The 25,530-nt window shown below is 50.7% G+C and overlaps 1 protein-coding gene across 2 annotated transcripts; it reads right to left on the reverse strand.

Annotated features, from left to right (window-relative positions):
- Nucleotides 1–5,705: 5,705 nt before the first annotated feature.
- Nucleotides 5,706–23,943, reverse strand: PVR (poliovirus receptor). Of its 2 annotated transcripts, XR_003506474.1 has the most exons (9): nt 23,591–23,943; nt 19,937–20,296; nt 17,677–17,967; nt 15,408–15,525; nt 10,821–10,969; nt 10,288–10,304; nt 9,548–9,673; nt 7,874–7,905; nt 5,706–7,439 (listed from the first exon to the last, which is right to left on the reverse strand). XR_003506474.1 is itself a non-coding variant. In XM_027515526.1 (8 exons), exons 1-8 carry the CDS (start codon nt 23,667–23,669, stop codon nt 7,377–7,379), a joined length of 1,218 nt encoding a protein of 405 aa, XP_027371327.1. In that variant the 5' UTR covers nt 23,670–23,943; the 3' UTR covers nt 5,706–7,376. The 2 variants fall into 2 exon arrangements, 1 of the variants encoding a protein (XP_027371327.1); XM_027515526.1 differs by lacking the exon at nt 10,288–10,304.
- Between the last annotated feature and the right edge of the window lie 1,587 nt (nt 23,944–25,530).

Consider the following 25,530-nt stretch of genomic DNA (forward strand, 5'->3'; position numbering starts at 1 on the left):
TATTCTAGATTTTCCAGTTCCTAAAGCTCCTCTCTCTTTCTACCCCTCCCTCCCTCCCTCCTTCCTTCCTGCCTCTGTCTCACCTAATGACTTTGATCCTCTTACAACTACTAAAAGATAAGTCAAGGTTTATTTAGAACATTTAGACAGAATGAACTTAAAAGGAAGAGAGTAAAATTCAGCCGGCTTCTAACTGCCCAGAGAGAATCACTGTTAACTGTTGTTGTTGTTTGTTGCTCAGTTGTGTCCAACTCTGTGCCACCCCATGGAGTGTAGCCCACGTGAGTTGCCATTTCCTGTTCCAGGGGATCTTCCTGATCCAGGCATCGAACTTGGATCTCCTTCATTAGCAGGTGGATTCTTTAGCGCCGAGCTGCCAGGGAAACTGGTTGCTGTTAATACCAGATGTTAGTTCCATCCTCCGCCCTGTAGTCCTCATCCTGGCTTTTCACCAGCCTCAGAAAGCAGGTCCTGGCTGGTTCAAGCCTCCTAATCTCAGAGAGGCAGCAGTGAGTGGTGACTTGAAGTGATATCTTAGTTCCCTGACCAGGAATTGAACCTGGGTAACCTGGGCGCCTGGAAAATCCTATGGGCGGAGGAGCCTGGTAGGCTGTGGTCCATGAGGTTGCGAATAGTTGGACACGACTGAGCAACTTCACTTTCACTTTTCACTTTCATGCATTGGAGAAGGAAATGGCAACCCACTCCAGTGTTCTTGCCTGGAGAATCCCAGGGACAGGGGAGCCTGGTGGGCTGCCGTCTATGGAGTCGCACAGAGTCGGACACGACTGAAGTGACTTAGCAGCAGCAGCAGCAACCTGGGCGAAAACCAGGTACCCTAGCCACCAGATCACAAAGGGCTAGAGGCTAGAAGCAGAATTTCCCTGTCTCTCACTTCCATTTGAAAGCAAAAATGTTTTAAGGAGGCAAAAACTGTGAAAACGCATGCAAGGTTTATTATTGGAGGCAGAGTACAACAAGTGGGAAAGCACACAGAGAAACAGTTTGTTTAGTTAAGACAGAAGCGAGGCAGAGATGCACACCTGGAGAGAAAGCGTGTGGGCTTCCCCCACTAACGAGGAGGAACACAGTAGACAGTGCAATTCTTCTGGGTCTTTAAGCATGTGTGCTAAGTCGCTTCAGTCATGTCCCACTCTTTGGGACCCTTTGGACTGTAGCCCACTAGGCTCCTCTGTTCATTGGATTCTCTAGGCAAGAATACTGGAGTGGGTTGCTATGTCTTCCTCCAGGGGATCTTCCTGACCCAGGGATCCAACCCACGTTGCCTGTATTACCAGGCAGATTCTTTACCATTAGTGCCACCTGGGAAGCCCAGGTCTTTGTTTACCTTTGGCCAATTATCTGATTTATTTTTTCACACCTGACCTGCCCTAGAACCCTCCCCAACAAGGATGCGCAACTTTCTCCAAGATGGGTTTCATCCCAGAGGTCTATGGAGGGCCTTGGCATTGCCTATTATGGTTTGGCACCTCCTCCTTTTTGACTCCCCAAGGAGTCTTTCTGCACATGTGCTGTGTCTCCCTTGCCCCAAGGATGGGAAATGTGTGACCTCTTGATCTTTTACTCAAACAGAATTTAGCCTGTCTCTGTCCCTGCTGTGACTGTTATCTTAAAGTGTCCACAGGAGACAAAGTCCAGTTATTTACCCTGTTCCTGTTGTTATTTCTAACTCCAAGTGCGAACAGTAGGCTCATTGTAAATATCTAGCCTAGAGCCTGCCTGCCTGCCTCTTTCCCCAGGAAATGTAAACAGGAGGATAATTGTAAATGCCTAGCCTAGAGCCCATCTCTCTCCTGCCTCACTCCCAGGTGGTCCCATTCTCTGGCCAGGGATTGGTTGAGCAGTGGGTAGTGCTGGCCAATCAGAGCTGAGGGGAGGCTCCTGGGGAAGCTCTCCCTGAATGGAGTGCGCTGCTTCTCCCCACAGTTGTTTGGCTGTGATGGCCAGAATGCAGCAGCCACCTTGGCACCAGCTTGAGGATGCAAGCCAGTATGTGGAAGAAAACAGAGTAAATAGCAGAGAAGCAGAGCTGAACACCACACGTAGTACCTGGAGTTGAACTAGACAATCCAGTTCTTTGTTTTTAACCTCAGCCTGGGGGGTGGGGGTGGGAGGGGCGAGAGGGGTTTTCTGCTGTTGGAGTGTGACATTTTCAAACACTGACAAAGATTCTCTCATTGACTGAACTCTGCTTAAGCTTTCTTGAACTCTTTTCCCAGCTAGGATTGATGTTTGACTTCTGTTGTTCATCTTGGCCTTGTCCATTTTGAGCAAGAATGCTTCTAACTCAGTTCAGCTAGAACTGCCTTCCTTTGATATCTGATCGCGTTCGTCTTCCTCCACCCCCCACCCCCACCCCCCAAGTGATATCTGATCCAGTAAGAATCCTGTTAGGTCGGCATAGCTAAACTCTTTCTTACCCTTGAAGCTACTGAAGCTGAATCCAGCCTCTGTACCCCTCTGCTGAACTAAATCTCCGAGACACAGTTTTGGGAGAAGTAGAAAAGAACAGTTTCCTTGTTTTGCCATGTAAGGGGATGACAGGGGACTAATGACCTTGAAACTGTGTCCTGACCTGCAGGGGGTTGTGAAGAGTTTTATTTTAACATATGTTGAAAATTTATTGATTATGATTATTAACATAAGTTATTATTATTTATTTGGGGCTGTGCTTGGTCTTGAGTGCTGCATGGGCTTTTCTCCAGTTGTGGCAATTGGGGGCTGCTCTCCAGTTGCGGTGCATGGGTTTCTCACTGCAGTAGGCTTCTCTTGTTGCAGAGCACAGGCTCTAGGGCGCTCAGGCTTCAGGACTTTCGGCACGGGGGGCTCACTAGTCGTGGCTCCCAGGCTCTAGAGCACAGGCTCAATAGTTGTGGTGCCCGGGCTGAGTTGTTCCTCGGCAAGTGGGATCTTCCTGGATTAGGGATCGAACCCACGTCTCCTGCATTGGCAGGAGGATTCTTGATCACTGAGCCACCAGGGAAGCCCCTAGTTTATTGTCATTATTACTTTTAGCCATGCCAGGTGGCACATGGGATCTTAGTTCCCCCACTAGGGATAGAACCCGTGTCCCCCACAGTTGATCTATGAAGTCCTAACCACTGAACCACCAGGGAACTCCAGTGAGGAGTTTTATAATAATGGTTCATAGAGGGTGAGATTAGTTCACGGACATTCTTCTGATTGGTTGGTGGTGAGGTAAGTAGGAGTCAGCATCACCAACCTTCCGGTGCCAACCGGTCTGGGGTCTATGTCCTTGTGGGCAGCACACCCCTTAACCTCTCTCATCTAGTGGGGGTTCCAGCGTGTGCAAAACAACTCAAAGATATTGTTTATGTGTATCCCTTGAGGCTGAACTAGGACCCTGCCCCAGGTGTGTTCTGTTCTTTTCCTTGACTGTTCTTCCCTTGTCTCCACACCCTCTCTTCTCCCTGATATTGATAGCAACTGTTTGAACCTGCTCTTGGAACTCTGGGAAGGTCAGGGAGGCTGAATGAAGCATCTTTCCTGTAATCAAGAAATGGGGGACACAGAAAGGCTTTTGCACCCAGGAGCCCCACGGGGGTCTCGCTCCCTATGCCCACCTCTTAGTTGGTTCCCATCCACTGACTCCCAGCCTACTCCTTGGCTATGAATCCCCACGTGCCCACACTGGATTTGGAATTGGGTCCAGTCCCTCTCCCCTTGGCAGATGCTCCCTATACCTAAGGTGATGACCCCATCTCCCTAAATAAAGTCTGCCTTGGGCTTCCCTGGTGGCTCAGATGGTAAAGAATCTGCCTGCAATGTGGGAGACCTGGGCTGGAGCCCTGAGTCAGGAAGATCCCCTATAGAAGGGAATGGTGATCCACTCCAGTATTCCTGTCTGGGAAATCCCATGGACAGAGGAGCCTGGCAGGCTACAGTCCATGGGATTGGAAAGAGTCAAGCATGACTGAGCCACTAACACTTTCACTTCATGCTTTAACTGGGCTCCCCAGGTGGCGCTATCAGCAAAGAATCCACCTGCCAGTGCAGGAGATGGAAGAGATGTGTGTTTGATCCCTGGGTGGGGAAGATCCCCTGGAGGAGAAAATGGCACCCTACTCCAGTATTCTTGTCTGGGAAATCCCGTGGACAGAGGAGCCTTGCGGGCTACAGTCCAGGGGGTCACAAAGAGTCAGACATGACTGAGTGTCTGAGAACACCATGTTTTAACTGGTGTCATTAAGTAATTTTTTCTTTAACAGTTAGAATATTATTTTTTCTCCAAGAATTCACCTACCCTTCATGAGTTTAATTGGTTCCTGAAAATTCTTCCAGTAATCTCTGGGGAATGAAAAAATTCTTTAAATAAAAATTTTAAATTATTTTTTATATTGTGACAAAACCCACATACAATGTACCGTTTTAATGTGTACAATTGAGTGGCATTTGTAGGTCCACGATCTTGTGCAACCGTCACTGTTCTCTATCGCTAGAACATTTTTTATCATGCCAAAGGTAAACCTTGAACCCACTAAGCAGTCACTCCCCATTCCCCCTCCCCCAAGGCCCCAATAAACACTGATCTCTTTTCTGTCTCTATGGATTTGCCTATACTGGATATTTCATTTACATGGAATCATGCAAGAAATGATCTTTTGTGTCTGGCTTCTTTCATTTAGCATCATGTTTCCAAGACTGTCGCATGCATTAGTACCCCATCCCTTTTCGTGGCTGGATAATATTCTGTTGCATGAATAGACCAGATTTTGTTTATCCAGTCATCTACTGAGGGACTGAGCTAAACCCTCACTTTATTACTTCTGTACAAATAAACTCAAAACGGACCCCTGATATCTTTTTATAACTTTTGGTTTGAGGGTTTTATGTCCAGGCCCACCTCATTAGATGGCTCTTTGCCTTATTACCCTTGGCAGATATCGTGTGTGTTTGTGTTATTTTTAATAAATTGAGCAGCTCCACATTGAGCAAGTCGGTCTGTGTCATTTGTCCAAAAGTATCTGCTGACTCGGTGTCTCTGTATCATATTTTGGTAATTCTTACAATATTTTAAGCTTTTTTCATGATTATCTTTTATCATGGTCTGTGATCTGTGATCTTTGGTGTTACTGTCGTAAAAAGATGATGACTTACTGAAGGCTCAGATGATGGTTAGGATTTTTTTTTTTTTTAGCAATACAGCATTTTAAAATTAGGGTGTGCACATTGAAGTCCAGGTGGTGGTGCGGCAGTAAAGACTCTGCCTGCAAAGGCAGCAGACACCAGAGCTGCAGGTTTGATCCCTGTGTCAGGAAGATCCCCTGGAGGAGGTTATGGCAACCCACTCCAGTATTCTTACCTGACAAATTCCATGGACAGAGGAGCCTGGCGGGCTACAGTCCATGGGGTTGCAAGAGCTGCACACGACATGGCAGCTAAACCACCACCCCCATTTATCTGCTTGGCTGTGCTCGGTTCTAGTTGAGGCATTCAGGGGCTTTAGTTGCGGCGTGTGGGATCTAGTTCCCTGACCAGGGATCCAACCCGGGGCCCCTGCACTGGGAGCTTTAACCACTGGACCACCAGGGCAGTCCCTCTTTGTGGCCCTCTTGATTCAAGGTCTTGCCTCCACGCCTTTGTTTCTGTCTCTCATAGTGACGGTTTGGGCAAAACTCCGTTCCTCCCCAGTTTCCACAAAAGACCCCCTTGCACACAGCCACTCGAGGTGTAATAAATTAACTTTAATAAGGTGTTTGGGGCTGGGAACGGACAAGGGGTTTATGTGGCAGCTAGGTAATCAGACTCCCTTTATGGCCCTGCACTGTGGAGCCCCACTGGCCTTGTCATGCCCTCAGCCCTCCCGTTTGCCTGGGTCCCATCTCTTCCCCACGCTTCTCTGTTTTGCATTCTCCCATCTGCCCAGATGGAAGCCCACACGTCCTTCTCACTTTCTCTTGCAGAGTGGCTCACGCCCTGCTCTCCGGTTTAGCATTCTGGCCCAAGGTCTCTATGCCTATTTTCTCCAACAGACAGAGGAATTCTGGTGCCTGCCCCCAAGATCACGGACAGTTATAAACATGTCAGTGTATCACAGAAGCTTTTCGTCTTGGGGCTTGGGCTATGTCCATCCAGGTCTGAGGGCAGCCTGTGCTGCACAGCTGTAGCTTCTGATTCTTCAGCATCTATTTTTTCCTCCTTGTTTTGGAAACAACTTCCTGCTTTCCTCGGTGGATGACCAAGGTCTTGTTAACCCCAGCACGCTGGCCACAGATGCTTTCCGGGCACCGCATCAGTTCAGGGCCACCACTTGCTCCTGCTCCTTGGACAGTCCTGGGGCAGCTGAGTTCCGGCCTCTGGTTCTCACCAAGATTCAACTAAATCAGAAATTTAGAAGCTTAAGGCTGGAAGTCAAATTCTTATCAAAAAAACCTCCGGTAGTTGCAACATTCTGTGTGGCCCTACTTTGCAGGAAAGGATTAACCTTGTTCAAAAAAAGATGTGGCCCTTTGCCCCTGGTTCCTGTGAAGTAACCTCTTGGCCCTTCTTTGGAATGTCCTGGCTGATAGAAGGCTTTGTTTACCTGGGGCTGTGGGCTATATAGGATAATCTGTGCCGATAGTGTGATTCATGGTGGGGGCATTAGGCCACACAATAATGGCTTGACCTATGTTGGTGCCAGGCTTCCCAGGGGGCGCAGCGGTAAACAATTCACCTGCTAATGCAGGAGATGCAAGAGACACAGGTTCAATCCCTGAGCCGAGAAGATCCCCTGGAAGAGAAAATGGCAACCCACTCCAGCATTCTTTCTTGGAGAATCCCATGGACACTGATGGGGTCGCAAAGAATCAGACATGATTGATCATGCACGCAGTCTTTCTTCAACTCTTTCTATGTTGGTGCCAAGGTCAGCTGCATGGGTGGTCAGCCATGTCTACACGATTGACACCTCTGGAAACCAAGGCTCAGGCGTGCTTTCCTGCTTGGCCACACTCTGTGTGTGCGGTCACATGTCATCGGGGGGAGAAGTAAGTGCTGTCCACGTGAGTCCACTGGGACTGAACAACCAGAAGCTTTTGCCGGGACCCTGCCCTGCGTGCCTTTTCACATTGCTGCTCTTGACCTCATCCTTGCAGTGTAGTAAATTATATCCGTGAGTAAACAGCTTTGCTGAGTTCCATAGTCCTTGTAGCGAGTGACTCAACCTGAGGCTGGTCTTGGAGACCCCTGAACTTGCCCTCTGCCTGTGTTGTGAGGCAGAGGGAGCATCCTTGAGGTCTGGCAGGGGAAGGGTGGCCAGTGTCTTTGGAGGGAGACTCCCTCCATTGAGGCAGGGAGGGAGTCCGCTGGAAGATCCACGTCAACAGCTCTTCTCACCATCCAGCTCCACGCTGTCACCTGGTGCCCTCTGTTGATGGATCCTGGGAATTGCTCGCAACAGCTGAATAGATGACCGTCTAGGGAAATACGCAAACTTTAGCCTCTAGTTCAGTTGCTCAGTTGTGTCTAACTCTTTGCAACCCCATGGACTGCAGCACACCAGGCTTCCCTGTCCTTCACTATCTCCTGGAGTCTGCTCAGACTTATGTCCATGATGCCAACCATCTCATCCTCTGTCCTAACTTTAGCCTCAAGCCCTTATAAAAAAAAATTCTTCCTGCCGAAGCCCAGCATGCAGAGAGCTGCAGGCCTGCTCCTTTCCCAACCCTGGAAGCCAGGGCAGCACTTCTCCATGAATGGGGAGGAAAGGGGAGATCTGAAAATGCAGATTCCCAGGTTAAGTGCTGCAGGTGCACAGAGGTGCCTGGCCCTTTCTTGGAAACATCCCCGGAGATTAATCTGGGGTTCATGCAGACCCCCACCCCCTCCTCAACTCCACCATGACACTTACCCCATTAGCAGTGGGACTGTACTGGTTCCGACCTGAGGAGACAGGAGGAAAAGTAATCAGAAGTGAATGACAACGCTGAAAAGCACGGGAAGACACACGTGCGTGACCAGGCCCCTCGAATTCTGCTACTGACAGACCAGTCCTGGCTCTGCTATTGACAAGGGGGAGTCACGTCCCGAAATGGTTCCTACATTTAAAACCACAGCGGGGGTATAGGCTTCATCTAGTTATGCCTTCAGTTATTAACTATACATAAATATTTATTGAGCATGGGCTCTGGAACCAGACGGAAGAGTTCAAATCCCAGTCCTTTAGGAGCCGTGTGACCATGGGCAATTGACTTAACCTCTCTGTGCCTCAGTTTCCTCAACCATCAAACAGGGATTTATTCAGCAAACAGCAAGTGTTTACTTTGTGCCAGATGCACTCTGGGTGCTGGAGATATAGATGTAAACAAAACAGACAAAAATATCCAGCGTGTGGCTTACAATGTGCCAAATGCTATGGTAAGTACAGGGTCTACACTAACAGGTATGGACATGCCCATTTCACAGATGAGGAAACTGAGTCATAGTAAGGCTTTTGCCCATGGTGACTGCCTGTGGGCTCAGACACAGGCAGTCTGGCTCTGGACATGATGCATTCAGCAAACATTTCCTCAAACACCTCTTTCGTGCCGACCCAGTGGTGGGTGGTGCTGGGGACACAGCCATGATCGACAGTCTAGCTCTGTGCTCCTGGGTTTCCCAGTCCACTGGAGAGACAGACAAGTCCCCATACCATGATGCCCCTGAGTGGGCAAGGGGTGCAGGTGGGGACGCCCAGAGCAGGTGTTTGGTTCATTTCAGGGAAAGATCAGGGAGGGCTCCCTGGAGGAGAGGGCTTCCCATTGGGATGTGAGGAGGCCTTTTTGTTTAGTGGTTGAATGAATAAAACTTTGTAACCAACAGATCTGCCTTCAACTCTTGACTTTCCAGCTGTGTGCCAGCTGGCAGGTAATGTCACCTCTCTGAGCAAATGTTTCCTCATCTGTAAAATGGGCTCACAGGGGGACTCTCTTTACAGGGTGGTTGTGAGCATTGAAGGGGGCTGTGCACAGGAAATGCCTGGAGCAGAGAAAGTGCTCAGCAAAATGTAGCTCTTTTGATTACAGAATTAACTACAGGACTTTGCCAGAGGGAGCCATGGGGAAGGGGGCTCCAGGTAGGGGAACAGCCTTGCAAAGCCCTTGAGCCAGGGATCTGGGCACCTTTTAGAGCTAGGGATTGGGGCAACCCCTCCTTTCAGGGAGCCAGTCCTGAGCAAGGCAGATGAAGGAAGTGACGGTGAAAGGGTTAAGTGTTATTCTGCACTGCATCCCTTTGGCAGGAGCTTCTCTGTCACCTGGATTGAAAGCCAAAGTCCTTACTGTGGCCTTTTAGGACTTACAGGAGCTGCTCCCACTTTGTAAAAACAAGTCAATGATCCAATGAATAAAACTCCCTGGTCTCAGCGTCCCTGTCTGTCAAACGGGGGAACCTCATGGTGTTGGCATGAGGGTTCACGGAGAGGTTGCCACATGGAAGGTTTAGTACATAGCCTGTAGGTTCATAGTAGGTGCTTAATTATGGCGGCTGTGGTGATGTTCATTTACAGCAGGCAGGCAGGGGATATTGTGAAAAAGAGGGGACTCACGGGAGTTTTTGCGCCGGCAGAGATAAATCAGGAGGAACACCAGGAAGACAACAAACAGGATTAGGATTACCAAGGCCAGGATGATATAGATCGTAGAGCCCTCTTGTGACTTTTCCCTAGGACGTTCTGCCAGAAGAGAAGGAAGCAGAGATTTAAGCTGAGAGACTTTTGGGGGGGTTTCACTTGCCCCCCAAAATATTAGACTTCGCTTTTGAAGGAGGCTACCATTCTACCTCCCTCAGTCTATATGATTTAGCTGAGCTTCACCCCATCCTCTGGTTCCTAGGATGGGACTTGAGCTTTCTTTTTTTAAAATTTTTTATTATGTGTTGGGGCAGAGCCGATTAACAAATGACGTTGTGTTAATTTCGGGTGAACAGCGAAGGGACTCAGCTATACATATATATGTATCCATTCTCCCCCAAACCCCTCTCCTGCCCAGGTTGTCACATAACATTGAACAGAGTTCCACCTGCTGTATAGTAGGTCCTTGTTGGTTATCCATTTTAAATATAGCAGCATGTACAAGCCGGAGGATGGGACTTTGACCTGGGCCTGGCCAATCAGAGCATTCCATTCTCTCTGGCTGCTGCAATTGGTTCATGAGGTGGGATCTAAGTTGAGCCAATGAGAGCCAGCCTTCAGACTCTGGCTAGAGCTATTGAAAGTGGGGTATTCTTTCCCTTGGGATTACTAAACTGGTGGGCTGTGAGCCTATAAACTGCTGGGGATCATCTTACCTTCCTGAGGGGAAAGCCTGCCAGGGAATAAAGCCAGCAAAAGAGAAGCAGAGACAACAGAGGTCAAGAAAAGTTCCTGGGTTACACAGCTGGAGCACTTGGATCTAACCATACCTGAAGGTGAAGTTCTAATAAAGTACCATTTTTGCCTGGACTATTTTGAGTTGAGCTTCTATCAATTGCAAATGACAGAGTTCTGTCTAATATACTTGGAAAAGCCTTCCTGAGTCCATTGGGAAGAGGCATTATGCAACCTCCCCAGCCTGGGTTTGCAGAGGGGCTGTGTCCAGGTGGCTGTACAGTGGTTCCAACGGTTCAGATGGTGAGTTAACAGACAGTAAAGCTGAGCCCGTTGAACCTTCCATGCAGGGGCTTAGAGAAAGAATGGGAGCTTGGGAGCATTCTTGTGGTTGAGGGACTCCTTTAACCAGGGACCACCTATAAACCCCTCCCTCAGAGGGAATCCTACTTCGATATCCTCTTTGATATCTATCCTGAGTTCCTCTGTCCTCCCCACCCAGGGGGCTCCTCACCTCTGACCAGGATGGTCACGTTTGCCTGGTTGGTCCCTAGGGCGTTGGTGACAAGGCAGATGAAAGTCACATTGATGGTCTCGTCCACAGTATGAATCAGGAGCTGAGTGCCCTGGACCACAGCAGAGACTGGCAGGGTTCCGTTGGGCCTAGGAGAGACAGATGGGTGAGGAAGTGGTCTCAGTCAGAGGCCTAGAGTAGCTGGTGTTGGGGCACCCACTGTACAGCAGGAATATAGCAACTCTCACGCCGTCTACAATACAAGTTCAGAGCAAGCCGGGAGTTCCCCCACTCTGCCTCTCACACTCCCATCCACCCTATCAGCAAACCCTGTCTGCCCCACGTTCAAAATCCACACAGATGGACTTGCCTGGTGGTCCAGTGGTTAAGAATCTGCCTGCTAATCAATCCAAGGGATGTGAGCTCGATCCCTGGTTGGGGATCTGGGATCTCACATGCTGAGGGGCAACTAAGCTTGCAAGTCAAAAGTACTGAGCCCAGGCACCTCAGCTAGAGAGCCTGTCTGCTGCAAACCACAGAGTCCATGTACTCTGGAGCCTGTGCACCATGACCAGAGAGAAGCCCACACGCTGCAAGGAAGATCCCGTGTGCAGCAACTAAGACCCAACTCAACCAAAAACAAACATTAAAAACAAAGAGAATGTAGCCAAAGTCTCTCCTCTGTCTAGTTACTGTTGCTGTTCAGTTGCTAAGTTGTGTCCGACTCTGCGACCCCATGGATTGCAGCCCTCCAGGCTCCCCTGTCCTTCACTATCTCCCAGAGTTTGCTCAAATTCATGTCCATTGAGTCGATGATGCTATCTAACCATGTCATCCTCTGATGCCCTCTTCTCCTCCTGCCCTCAATCTTTCCCAGCATCAGGGTCTTTTCCAATGAGTCGGCTCTTCCCATCAGGTGGCCAAAGTACTGGAGCTTCAGCTGCAGCATCAGTCCTTTCAATGAATATTCAGGGTTGATTTCCTATAGGATTGACTGGTTTGATCTCCTTGCAGTCCAAGGGACTCTCAAGAGTCTTTACCAGCACCGCAATTTGAAAGCATCAGTTCTTCAGCCCTCTGTCCAGAGTCCTTCCTTAAAGGAAAAGTCCTGACCATGGGCACAGGTCCCACACAAGCTGGCCCCCTGATGCACTGATCCATTTGCTCCTGCCTCCATATCCATGGTGGCTGACTTCTTGACCCTGGAACGCTTCAGTTATGTTCCCACCTCAGGTCTTTGCATATGCTGTTCCCTATGCCTGGAATGCCCTTCCCATTGGTACCCACACAGATCACCCTCACTTCCTTCAGTCCTCTACTCAGACATCACCTTTCTGACACCTTCCTTGGTTACCCTTTCAACTGTAGCAACCCCCCGCCTCCTCTGCAAGATCTTTCCCACAGCATTTATCACCACCTGAAGACTCTTGAGAGTCCCTTGGACTGCAAGGAGATCCAACCAGTCCATTCTGAAGGAGATCAGCCCTGGGATTTCTTTGGAAGGAATGATGCTAAAGCTGAAACTCCAGTACTTTGGCTACCTCATGCGAAGAGCTGACTCATTGGAAAAGACTCTGATGCTGGGAGGGGTTGGGGGCAGGAGGAGAAGGGGATGATGGAGGATGAGATGGCTGGATGGCATCACTGACTCGATGGACATGAGTCTGAGTGAACTCCAGGAGTTGGTGATAGACAGGGAGGCCTGGCGTGCTGCGATTCATGGGGTCGCAAAGAGTTGGACACAACTGAGCAACTGAACTGAACTGAACTGACACACTCCATCCTTAAAAATGGTATCTTGTTTATTTTTCTGTAAATTAAAAATTTTTTTTTTAAATTTTGGCCACACCCTAAAGCTTGTGGGATCTTCGTTCCCTGACCTGTGATTGAACTCCAGGGGCCCTTGGCAGGGAAAATGTGGAAACATAACTTGTGACCCACCAAGGAATTCTGACATTACCTTGTTTGTCTCTCTCCCCAGATCTGGAGATTTGAGAGGGGGGAATTTGGTTCTTTTTTCATTTACCAAAGCCTGTGGGTGGTGCTAGTGGTAAAGAGCACACTCTTAGGAGTCCTAAGAGGTACAAATTCAGTCCCTGGTGGAGAAGATCCCCTGGAGGAGAGAATGGCAACCCACTCCAGTATTCTTGCCTGGAGAATCCCAAGGACAGAGGAGCCTGGCGAGCTACAGTACATGGAGTCACAAAAAGTCGGACATGACTGAAGTGACTTAGCACGCAGCACGTGGGTCAATAGCATCCGACACACAGTAAGTAGTCAAGAAACACTGGTTTAGGGACTTCTCTGGTGGGCCAGTGGCTAAGACTCCGCCTTCCCAATTCAGGGGGTCCATGTTCGATCCCTGGTCAGGGAACTAGATCCCACATAGCACAACTAAAACCCGGTGCAGCCAAATAAATAGATAAATATTTAAAAAGAACGAAAGAAACACTGGTTTAATGGACAGAGGAGACCGGGGCATGGGTTTGGGTATTCTGCAGAGCTGGCATGGAAAGCTGGCCGTATGGTTTGTGAGCCTGAATTGCATTGCTTTGAGACAGGAAGGTAAAGGCCAGCTGTCAATACCAATCAAAAACCTTCGATTGGCAGCCCCACTGGCCGACCATTGACACATGATTGGCTGTCCACAGAGCTGGACTGCTGGGGATGCCCGCCACCGTGACATTTGCATAGTTGAGAACGGGAAAGCACCTCTGTATCCCCAGGTGGGACTGGTTATGTCATCGACAGCCTCATCTGCAACAGAGTCCTAGACCCTCAAAGAAGCAGGTGGTGGGGTTTTGAAATGCATAAATGTTGAGGACTGTTGGATAGATGGCAAGAGGGATGGATTGAAGGGGAGGAATGTGATAAACCAAGTCCGGGAAAATGTTAGTGAGAGAATCCACACAGCGGGGTTTTGAATGTTTACTGGAAAATGCTTACAAGACTTCTGTAGGCTTGAAACATTTCCCGATAAAATGCTGGGGGAAAATAGATCTATGTGCCCTGACTTGGAAAGGTGTTCACGAGAGGGACTTCCCTGGTGGCCCAGCAGTTAAGACTCTGCACTTCCACAGCAAAGGCGCGTGGGTTCCATCCCTGGTCAGGGAACTGAGATCAGATATGCTGTGAGGTGTGGCAAAGACGAAACAAAAACGAAAGAAATGTATTCATGGACAGAGGAAAGTTTTCAAAATTATACATACAGCACAGTTTCTTTCTTTTTTTTTTAGAAATATTGAAAAAAAGACAGGAAGGATATGTAACAAAGGGTAACAGTGATGCTTCTGGAGATGACTGGGTACAGGACTATAAGAGCTATTTTCTTCTTTTTACTCATAACCATATTGCCTAAAGTTTCTACAGTGCTCATAAGTTATTTTTGTAATAACAAAAACTGGGCCCAATAAAAATTAGGTTAAACCATTTACCCCTTTGCCTTTATCTTTCCCCACTTTTATCCTTGGTCTCAACAGGAATTTGAGGAAGTTTTTTGATTGCTCTGCTCCTCAATCGAGAAAATCAGGAAGGGGCTACTTATCTGGTGGTAGCTTCCAGTGGTTAAGAATCTGCCTTGCAATGAGGGTTTGATCCCTGGAGTTCAGTTGGTAAAGAATTTTGGTAGCTCAGTTGGTAAAGAAAATTTGGTAAAGAATCTGCCTACAATGCTGGAGACCCAGGTTCGATTCCTGGGTTGGGAAGATGCCCTGGAGAAGGAATAGGTTACCCACTCCAGCATTCTTGGGCTTCCCTTGTGGCTCATTTGGTAAAGAATAAGCCCGCAATGTGGGAGACATGGGTTCGATCCCTGGGTTGAGAAGATCCCCTGGAGAAGGGAAAGGCTACACACTCGTATTCTGGCCTGGAGAATACCACGGACTGTATAGTCCACAGGGTCGCAAAGAGTCGGACACGACTGAGCGATTTTCACTTGGGGAACTAAGATCCCGCATGCCCTTGGGGCAACTGAGCCTGTGCGCTGTACCTGCTGAGCATGCGCGCCACAACTAGAGAGTCTGCGCCACGACAAAGACCCCACGTGCCGCAACTAAACCCGATGCAGCCAAATACATAGATATTTTAAAAAATGAGAATGGGGATGGGACAGAATTTGCTCTGTAAGAGGTGACTGAGCAGGTTACACAAGGTGGCTGGGGAGGTGGCACAGTCCAGGGCTTAAGAGGATTGGGTTTGGAGCCAGACGCCGACGGGAGAGTCACCTCTATACTCATGTGCCCGGGCAGATGACCACAGCTCCCGGGCAGATCTTTAACTCAGTCCTGGCGATAGTGCAGACTCTGGCCGGAGCGTGGGGATCACGTGGGGTGCAGGTAAGTACCTGGCACACAGCAGGCACCCCATAAAGAGCAGGTGTGTCAACAAACCTGGACTTTATCACCTCATCAACTCTGTGCATACAAGATATTTTCCTGGGGGCCCACAGTTGACTTCTTGTTTTGTTTTTAACTTTCCTGCCTACATCCCTCCTTCCTCAGACCCAGGAGTCCAGGCCCCCAGCCCCTCCTTCCTCTGACCCTGGAGTCCAGGCCCCCAGCCCCTCCTTCCTCTGACCCAGAAACTCACGTGCTCCAGTTGTAGCCCGTGGGCTCTGGTTTGCTGTGGATGTCACAGTTCAGGGCAACCTCTCTACGGCCGATGTACCAGTTGTCATCATAGCCGGATATGGAGACCTCGGGGGGGTCTGGGGGAAACAGACACACAGGCTCAGAGACAGGGAGCCTTCAAGGGCCTAAAGATAGCTGGGATTCATGTCACAACAGGAAGAGGGCTTTGGCAGGTTTGGGGAACAGCTCAAGGTGGAGAGGCCTGGGAGGGGTCTGGGCAATGGGTTCCAGCTTCCGCACCAAGAATAGAAGCCTGGGAGTCCTAAGCAGGGTGCTAGGACAGGGGTCACAGAGAGCGCTTCTCAGGATCTGCTTCTCTATTGGTTTTCCCTATAAAGCCAGGTCCTGGCATGCCTGGGATGTCCTGTGAGAAAAAGCCTCCTTCTGGGTGTTCATAACACATGTGAGCATATTCAAGGCTCTGACAAGTCCTGCAGGAGAGAATCCTGGATGACTGCATTTCAGTCTGTGTGTTACCCAACTCAAATATGACCAACAGGGAAGATTTTTAAAGTCCCCAGGGGGAAGGCCAATGAGACGGGGTGTTTTTGTATGTGTGTTGGGAAGGAGTCAGTTTAGACACCCTCCTCACTCAGATCCAGTTGAGGGGGTCGGGTGTAGACAGTGCAGCAACTGTCAGGCAGGGAGTAGTCAGTCCAGACAGTGATAGGAGGACCCAGTCCGTAGATGAGCCAGTGTAGACTACAGTGGGGCAAAGGGGAGTGTAGACTACACGGGGGGTGGGGGTGGGGACACTGTAGGCAGTTCTCCAGAATAGCCAGTGTAGACAATGTTGTGGGTCGGTGTGAGAGAGTATCTAGGAGAACCTGAGTAGAAAATGCAGGGTGTCAAGGCAGCAGTGGTCAATTGCCAACTGCCCTCAGCTGGTGGCCTAAAGGAGTGGTGTAGACAGTGAGGGCAATGCTGTCTGGGGCCCACAGGAGCCAGTATAGATAACAGTGTGTGTGTACGCTCAGTAGCGTCTAACTCTTTGTGACACCATGAACGGTAGCCCACCAGCTTCCTCTTGTCTGTGGAATTTTCCAAGAATACTGGAGTGGGTTTTCATTTCCTCCTCCAGGGGATCTTCCCGACCCAGGGATCAAACCTGCATCTCCTGCATTGGCAGGCAGATTCTTTACCAGTAGCGCCACCTGGGAAGCCCAGACGGTATTATGGCAGTGTGGGAAACACAGGGGAGTTGGTATCGATGGCGAGGAAGCAGTGTAGCAGTGTGTACGAGGTCAGTGTGGACAGTTGCCCAGGGAAGAGGGTGTAGGCACTGTGTGCGGGCTCAAGAGAGCATATGTGGGGTGTCCGTGTAGACAGCGGCCCCCAGGGAGCAGTGTGAACTGTGGTATAAAAAGCTGGTAGAGTCCTTCCCTAGCAGTCCAGTGTTTAAGACTCAGCGCTTCCATTGCACAGGGCATGGGTTTGATCCCTGGTCAGGGAACTAAGAGGCTTCCCTCGTGGTGCTAGTGGTGAAGAATCCGTCTGCCAATGCAGGAGACATAAGAGCCTCGGGTTCACTCCCTGGATGGGGAAGATCCCCTGGAGAAGGGCATGGCAACCCACTCCAGTATTCTTGCCTGGAGAATCCCATGGACAGAAGACCCTGGTGCAGTCCATGGGGTTGCAAAAAGTTGGACACAACTGAAGTGACAGCATGCACGTAGGCACCGGGAACTAAGATCCCACATACCCTGTGGTATGGCCAAAAGGGGAAAAAAAAAAAAAAGAAGCTGGTATAGACAATAAAGGACAGGGTTATCTATGGCCCAGGGGAGTCGGTGTAGACGATGTGGGGATGGGTGTAAGGCAATAGTCAGAGAGCCAGCTCTGATGATGAAATGATGTAATGCTGAAAGTGCCCCTCGGAGTCAGTGTAGGGGGCGGGTGGAGACAGCTGTCCAATGGCAGGGGGAGGGTGGAGACAGCTGTCCAATGGCAGGGGGAGGGTGGAGACAGCTGTCCAATGGCAGGGGGAGGGTGGAGACAGCTGGCCAATGGCAGGGGGAAGGTGAAGACAGCTGGCCAATGGCAGGGGGAGGGTGGAGACAGCTGGCCAATGGCAGGGGGAGGGTGGAGACAGCTGGCCAATGGCAGGGGGAGGGTGGAGACAGCTGGCCAATGGCAGGGGGAGGGTGGAGACAGTGGCCATTGGCAGGGCGGTGGTGGAGACAGTCTGGCAGCCCCTCCCGCCCTTGCTCACACTTAGACCCACTCACAGGACACAGCCAGGGTCATGGGGAGCACCATGGGCTCCTCCAAGCTCTCGTGCTCCACTCTGCAGGTGATGTTCCTGCCGTCCACCTGGCTGGACGGTGTTAAGATTAAGAGGCTGATGACGGTGACGGTGCCAGGCAGAGGCCCTGGCACCTGGGTGGTATTGGTCTTTTCATCTGAGGACCAGGAGATGCGGGCAGGTGGGTGACCTCCGGTGGAGACACAGCGAGCCACCGGCACAGGGTTCGGGCTGAGCGGGATGTCCAGGGTCTCAACCTTGTTCTGGGGCTGGGCTGAGAAGAGGAGCAAAAGACACGGGTTACGCCTCACCAACAGTTATGCAACAAACATCTCAGCAGCAGGGGAGTACCGAGATGAGGGTACCGGATGTGGCCATGTTCAAATCCCTGCTCTGGCCCAGTTTCCTTGTCTGTCAACTGGGGATAAGGGGAGGATGACCAGCCATGAGAATTTATAGGTAAAGCTCTTAAAAGGGTACTTGGCAAGTAATACGTCAATATATATAATTATGATTGGTAAGTGAATACGGTGCCTGGCTCTGTGATGGGCAGTATTGAAAACTCAGGAAGGACTGAGACAGCACCACCCTTGCCTTCTTGGGGTGGACTGTCGGAAGTGAAGACGGATTTCCCCAGACAGAGATGACTCAGACTGGGCAAGGCTGGGATGGGGGATCCCAGAAGGGGTGCCTGAATCTCGGGGATGGTGGTTAATGAGGGCTTCACGGAGGAGGGGAGGGCTGAGCTGTGCTCTGGAGATTCAGACAAGAGGGACTGGCTCAAGGTTCCATAGTCATAAATGACAGAACTGGATCTTCCCACAAGATCTGTCTGACTCTAAAACTACCTTGCCCATTTCTTAATCATTCTGGTGATTCCCAGACCTGGGATTTCATGTGGTTCCTTTTCCCTCAGTACCTGTGTTCTTGTTACCCAAGATTTCTCTTTAATTTGACTCAGCGGTTCTGTTTTACTCTCATCCTAAATCATAAGACCTGAAGTCTTAAGTTTTCTGAAATGATGAGAGATGCCTTTGGTTGGTGGCATGTGTCAGCCACTGTTCCAAGGAATTAACCTTTCATGAGTCATTCATGCAAGGCCCGGGACAGTTCCTGACACAGAAAGTGATAGTGAGCTCCCCTGGTGGCTCAGACGGTAAAGAATCTGCCTGCAATGCAGGGAACCCAGGTTTGATCCCTGCATTGGGAAGACCCCCTGGAGAATGGTGAGTCATTCATACAAGGCCCAGAACAGTTCCTGACACAGAAGCAAAAAAGAAACATGAGCTCTTATTCATCCTGACAGCAATCTCCATTTCACAGATGAGAAAACCAAGGCAAAGAGACTTCATACTCAGCTGCCAAGAGGAAGGCCTGTCATATTTTCTCTGGTACTCATAAAAATGAATGCATGTTTCCATGACAATGCCAAGGGCATTCCCCGCCACCCACCTCGGTTGGAGAAAGCCCTCCACTCCTGGATATCAGAATCTACCCGCCCCCCAGTCTATTTCAACTCTCCCTTTGGCTCAGTGGGTAAAGAACCCGTCTGGAATGCATGAGACACAGGAGACGGTTCGATCCCTGGGCTGGGAAAATGCCCTGGAGCAGGAAATGGCCAACCACTCCAGTACCCTTGCCTGGGAAATCCCATAGGGAAGAGCCTGGCGGGCTACAGTTTATGGGGTCACAAAGAGTCAGACATGACTGAGCGCTCGCTCACTCACTTCCTCACCAAAGGGAGTAACGATAACTGACCGACTATCCCCAGCCCACAGAGGTCTCCGCTCTAAGCGTTTCACCTGGATGAACTCCTTGGACCTTCAGGATAGCTTTCTGAAGGCAGCACTATTGTTGCTAAGCCTCTTTTATAGATGAAGAAAGCAGGTTTCAAGATGAATCCACCTGCCCAAGCTGGCAGTGGCTTCCCAGCTTCCCAGGCCAGTCTCTGTCCCCACCTACTTCTTGCATCAGCCACTCCCCTCTCTACCACCAGCATCCCCAGATCCTCCAATCCCCTTGCCCACAGTCTCCAAGCTCTTACATCCCAGGACCTTGGACTCTCGTCCGGTCCTTCACCCCCTCCCCCTTCTCATCTCCCCTGCATCCCGCAGGGTCATTGCTCGACCTCCTTTTGTTCCCTCGGAATTTCTCCCTCCCTCCTGGCCCCTTCCCTCTCTTTGCTCACCTCCCTATCCGACTCCACATCCCTCCCTTTCGGCTCCCCCCTCCTCCCGGCTTACCGAGCACACGGAGCTGGGTTCGAGCGCTCTTGTCACCATTAGGGAAGGTGGCGAACTGGCAGGTGTAATTAGCCTCATCTTCCACGCGCAACTCCCGCACAGCCAGTGAGGCGTCCTGCAGCTTCTCGCCGGGCTTGGCGGCCATAAATTCCAACCGGCTGGACTCGTGGAAGCTGGGGCCCTGGGTGGGGTGGAAGACCGCCACGCTGCGGGCGGGCTCTGCCTGTCTCTGCTTTGTCCAGGTCACTTGCGTCACCGTCACGTTGTGTTCCAGGGGGTGCAGTTTGCATGGCAGTGTCACATTTTCTCCCAGGAAACCGGACACCTGGACTGGGGCCAGCACTGTGATTATCTTGGTCCCTGCGGGGGAACACAGGGTGGGTCACATCTGAGTGTCCCTGATCTGGATGGGTAGGAGGCTCCTGGAGCTTGGAACCCCTTGGGTGTGTGTGTGTTGAGGGGAATGGGGATGCAGAGCACCAATCCTGGTCCAGGGGTGAGGATGAGATGGGGGCTGAACTGGGTCTGCCACTGGGTCCCGCACCGCCCCCCCCCCCCAATTGGGTTGTTATTACCATATATCCTCTATCTCAGCATCATCAATTTTAAAAATTGCGGTCTGTGTTGTGGTTAAAAATTAAATTTGTCTCTTAAACCACTTTAAAACATATACTCCAGTGGCAATTAAGTACATTCACGATGTTGTGCAGACAGCATCACTATATAGTTCCAAAACTTTTTTGTTACCTCCAGTCATCAATTTTAAAATGCACTGGGATGCTGTTAGAGCATTTCCGATTTAGAGGTATGGGAAGGGGAAGAAGGGGTTCTCAGGTGGCTCAGTGGTAAAGAATCCACCTGCCAATGTAGGAGATGCTGGTTCAATCCCTGGGTGGGGAAGATCCCCTGGAGGAGGAAAAGGCAACCTGCTCCAGTATTCTTGCCTGGAAAATTCCATGGACAGAGGAGCCTAGTAGGCTACAGTTCATGAGGTCACAAAGAGTTGGACACGACTGAGTGACTGAGCATACACGCGCACGCACGCACATGTGCGCACACACACACACACACACACATACACACAAGGGGGAAGAAACTCAACATCTTAGGATCCATGAAATAAAGTAGTATTATCCCAGTGCTCCAGCCCCAAGCATCCAGTATCGTGCATCGAACCTGGACTGGCGACTCGTTTCATATATGATATTATACATGTTTCAATGCCATTCTCCCAAATCATCCCCACCCTCTCCCTCTCCCACAGAGTCCAAAAGACTGTTCTACACATCAGTGTCTCTTTTGACCCAGAGGGATGGTACGGGGAGGGAGGAGGGAGGAGGGTTCAGGATGGGGAACACGTGTATACCTGTGGCGGATTCATGTTGATATATGGCAAAACCAATACAATATTGTAAAGTTAAAAAAAAATCCTCAAAGAAAAAAAAAAGTAGTATTATTACTCTTTGTGGTCTTAGGTTGGGAAAATGTTTGTGGGGGGTCCAAGCATAAGAAAGGAATTGATGGGACTTCCCTAGTGGCCCAGTAGTTAAGACTTCCAATGAAGGAGGCACAGGTTTGATCCCTGGTCAGGAAGCTAAGATCCCATATACCTTGCAGCCAAAAAGCCAAAACATAAAAGTAAGGCAGGATTGCAACAAATTCAATAAAGACCATTAAAAAGCATCCACATCCAAAAAAAAAAAAAGTTGTTTTTTTTTTAAAAGAAGGGAGGTGATTATAGCCCCCAGGTTTTGGATCCCCTCAGCTCTCTGCTGTGAGGGCTTCAGGCAGGTTCCTTAACATCTCGGATTCTTTTCTGCTAGTTTGTAAAATAGGAGTAATTACAGTTAACATTCTGGGGTTGCTTACACAGATTAGGAGCTGTTCTGAGTGCTTCACACGTCTCCCAGCATTTAGTCCTTAAGCAGCACCTTGAGGCAAAAGCACCACTGTCGGCCCCACTTTGCAGAGGGGAAATCCAAAGCACAGTCTTCTGCTCCAGGTCACACCGAGGGCAAGTGGCAGAGGTGGGATTTGAACCTGGGCCATCTTCAGTCAAGACTCCTGATCTCTAATCCACAGACTGCATATGAAAATCATTCTCCCTAGAGTCCCTGCACACACTAGATCCTCAACATGTGTTGACCTATCCACATTGATAAACACAATGCTATGCATCCTTATTAATAATAATAGGGATAAAGAAGAAGGCGAGGAGTTAAGTGCTTTGAATCTCAGTCCTTCCACTCACTAACTGTGGCCTTTGTGCCTGTGGTTTCACTCCCCTGAGCCTCTGTCTCCTCATCCGTAAAATGGGGGTGTTTGTAACTTAAGAGGGAGTTGGAAGGACTAAATGATGAAATTTATGTAAAGATATATGCCAAGCACTCTATACCGGTGAACATTATAATTATTGCTATGAGGAAGAGGAGGTCAGGACATAGTGGACTGGGGGGCTTGGAGCAAGGTGTGTGGAGGGAGGACACGGTCTGGACACGAGGGGATTGAGTGGTGAGCTGAGCACACTAGTCTCGGATCGAATGCCAGCTCTACCATGGATGTGCTGTGCAGCTCTGGGCAAGTGTGTCTCCTTCTCTGATGGTAAGACCTCTGTGAGGATGACATTGGGTGAAGTGGCCTTTCTCTAGGCTTACACCCTGTGCCATAGCCAGGGCCAAGTTCCACTGCATGCCAGGCCCCTGAGCTGCTCCCCTGGGCCAATCCTCCTCCAACCCCCTCCAAGGTCCATGAGATTCACACTTCTAGCACTAGGATTTTCACCCTCATTAGACAGAGGGGTCAAGTGAGCCTTGCATGGTCAAGCTATCTGCCTGGGTAAACCAGAAAGCTAGGGGGCAGAGCCTGGGTTGAGACCTTTTGAGAAATGAGGAGACTCTGGTTTCCTCAAGTCTGTGTTCAGTATTATTACTGTTCATGTGAATCATCACAGTCATTATTGTTTTTCTTCAGTGCATCTAGCTCAGGGTGTTTCCAAGACACCATTTTACAAGGTAGGTGGCATTCCATTCTCCCCTACTTCCTCCTCCCAGCCCCCAACAGACATTTCAGGGAAACAGGGAGGCATTAAATGCCAAAAGCTATTTTCAACTCACCGCTGTCTGACATCAGAGCTATACTGCCAGCAGGCGGAACGCGGCCCATACTAGGCACTCAACACACGTGCGTGGGGTGAATGCGTGAATGAATGAATGGCCGAGGCCTAGAGCCGGCCGCGGACTAGAGCCAGACGCGGTCGAAGGGGAACTAGAGAACAGGGTTGTCTGCCGCTGCCCTCCTCCCCCTCATCAAGCATCCTCGGTGGGCTGGGGAGAAGGGTGCGCTGGTATAGCGAGCAGGTGCGCGGGTGTGTTGCCTGGGCAGGTGTGGCACGGAGAAAGTTCACCTTCCGCTTTATTTTTCCCCGGAGGCCTGCCCGCCCTGCCCTTCAGAAATCTCCCGAAGTCCGGCGGTTTTCGGGGAAGCTATCAGGAGAGTCTGGCCCAGGCCCGGCGTGGCCGCACCACTGGGGCGGAGGGGAGCGGGCGCGCTGGCGCGCGGCGAAGGGCGGCGAGCAACTCAGGGTGGGGCGAGCGCCCTGGCCGGTGGGGAGGGAGAGGGGGAACGGGGGCCGCCCGATCGCGCGGGGTCACTCACCGGCTCCCAGGTTCGTCCAGAACAAAAACAGCAGGAACTGCAGCAGCAGCCGCCGAGTGAAGACAAAAGCAGGGGCCATGCCGGCTTCCTCCCGGCGCCCCTGGGCAGAGCGCGCCCGGCCTTCTTCACTTGAGCCGGGCGTCCGCTCGCTCTGCCAGCCGCTTGGGCGCGGCTCGTGCTGATTCCGCACCTTCTGCGCAGGAATCCCGACGTCACTCAGCCGCCGCAGCCTCCGGGAGGACCTCCTCGGACTAGCAGCGAGGAAGAAGTAGAAATGCGCGCCCTCCAGGTACCCGTCTGGCTCCTCCGACGCCCCCGGAGGCGCCGGGTACTGCCCCTCCCTCCGCCCCTTTGCTACACTCTACTGACGTCACGTACGACGGTGACTTCGCTAGGACATGGGTTCGGATGTGTCGTTTCAGTCGCTGAGTCGTGTCCTACTCTTGGTGACCCCACGGACTGTGGCCCGCCAGGCTCCTCTCTGTCCATGGGATTTCCCAGGCAAGAAATACTGTGGCGAGTAGACATTTCTTTCTCCAAGGGATCTTCCCCACCGGGGGATCCAGCTGGGGTTTCCTCCTGCACTGCAGGCAGGTTCTTTACCGCTGAGCCCCGAGGAAACTGAGGCGCTGGCAAAGAGGTTCAGCGACTTTCTAAAGTTCAGGATTGGCGAGGGACAGAGCGGGGATTTGAGTCTATCATGGGGACAGATCCTGAGTTCCTAACCCCTAAAGCTGCCACCCCTGGGGTCATATTGGGCAAGTTGCTTCTCCTTGGACTTTGGCCAGTTCGGAGAGTTCTGCTTCCTGCTGACCCCTCTGCCTTGGTCCCGGAGCCCACTCCTGGCACACAGCCGTGGGTGGGCCGTTCTGATGCTGGGCGTCTCTCACTCTGCATGTATGTAGGTGAATTTCTGAATGGAAATGTAGAAGCTGGTCTCTGGAAAATCTCTGAATTTTCTGGCACTCTTGTTCAGGGTCTGTGAGTAATTTCCAAATTGGGAAACTGGCTGTTGCTTTGTTCCTCCCCTGAACTGTGATGTCACCTCTGGGGTTCCCCCTCCTCCCAGGGCTCCCAGTTTCGGCTACTGTGGTTTCAATAGCCACTTCTCTGACTCTGGATGGTCAGCGGCTGCCCCCTGCCCTCACCAATGTTTGGATGTCATATTTGGGGCCCAAGTCACCCCACTTTCTGTCTTCTCCCCACTGGACATCTGACTTCCTGGCAACAAGAGTGGGGCCTCTGCTTCAAATCAGACCATTAGAACCTTGGTCCTAAACAATTCATGCAATGGGGATACTAGAGGCTCTGTTATTGAAGCTGAAAAGTGGGGTCAAGGCAGGGCTGAGGGTCAGGGATGGGGTGAACGTTAGGGATGAAGTCAAAGATGGGGTCAAAAAAGGGAGGGCCTTGGGGATAGGGTTAGGATGTGGTGAGGGTCAGTAGGAGGGGAAGGTCCTTTGGTGGCTGGTATTCCCAGGGAAAAACCCTTTGAGTCGCTAAATACTTGGGAAGGCCAAAAGCTCCAGGCTGTCAAAATCTTCGAATTAAATAAAATGTCCTGGACTTCCCTGGTGGGCATTGCAACCTCCAGTATTCTTGCCTGGAGAATCCCATGGACAGAGAAGCCTGGTGGGCTATGGTCCATAGCGTCGCAAAGAGTCAGGCACGACTGAGGCGACTTAGCACACACACAGTGGATGAGAATCCTCCTGCCAGTGCAAGAGATATGGGTTTGAGCCTGTGGGAAGATTCCACAGGCCTCGGAGCATGCTGGCCACAACGTGTGAGCCTGTGCTCTAGAGCCCATGAGCAGAAGCTGCTGAGCCCACACCACACGATTACTGAAGCCCATGCTCCTAGAGCCTGTGCTCTGCAACAAGAGAAGCCCTGTCTAGTCCCAACTACAGGAAGCCTGTGTGCAGCAATGAAGACCCAGC

Source organism: Bos indicus x Bos taurus, chromosome 18, assembly GCF_003369695.1.
Source record: "Bos indicus x Bos taurus breed Angus x Brahman F1 hybrid chromosome 18, Bos_hybrid_MaternalHap_v2.0, whole genome shotgun sequence".
In the NCBI taxonomy this organism is placed as follows: domain Eukaryota; kingdom Metazoa; phylum Chordata; class Mammalia; order Artiodactyla; family Bovidae; genus Bos; species Bos indicus x Bos taurus.

Coding starts and splice junctions, on each gene's coding strand:
- PVR (XM_027515526.1), bottom strand. CDS start 23,669: ATGGCCCCTGCTTTTGTCTTCACTCGGCGGCTGCTGCTGCAGTTCCTG. Junction 10,970..15,407: donor ACGGGCTACAACTGGAGCAC/GTGAGTTTCTGG, acceptor TGTCTCTCCTAG/GCCCAACGGAACCCTGCCAG. Junction 7,440..7,873: donor ACAGTCCCACTGCTAATGGG/GTAAGTGTCATG, acceptor GTATTTCCCTAG/ACGGTCATCTATTCAGCTGT.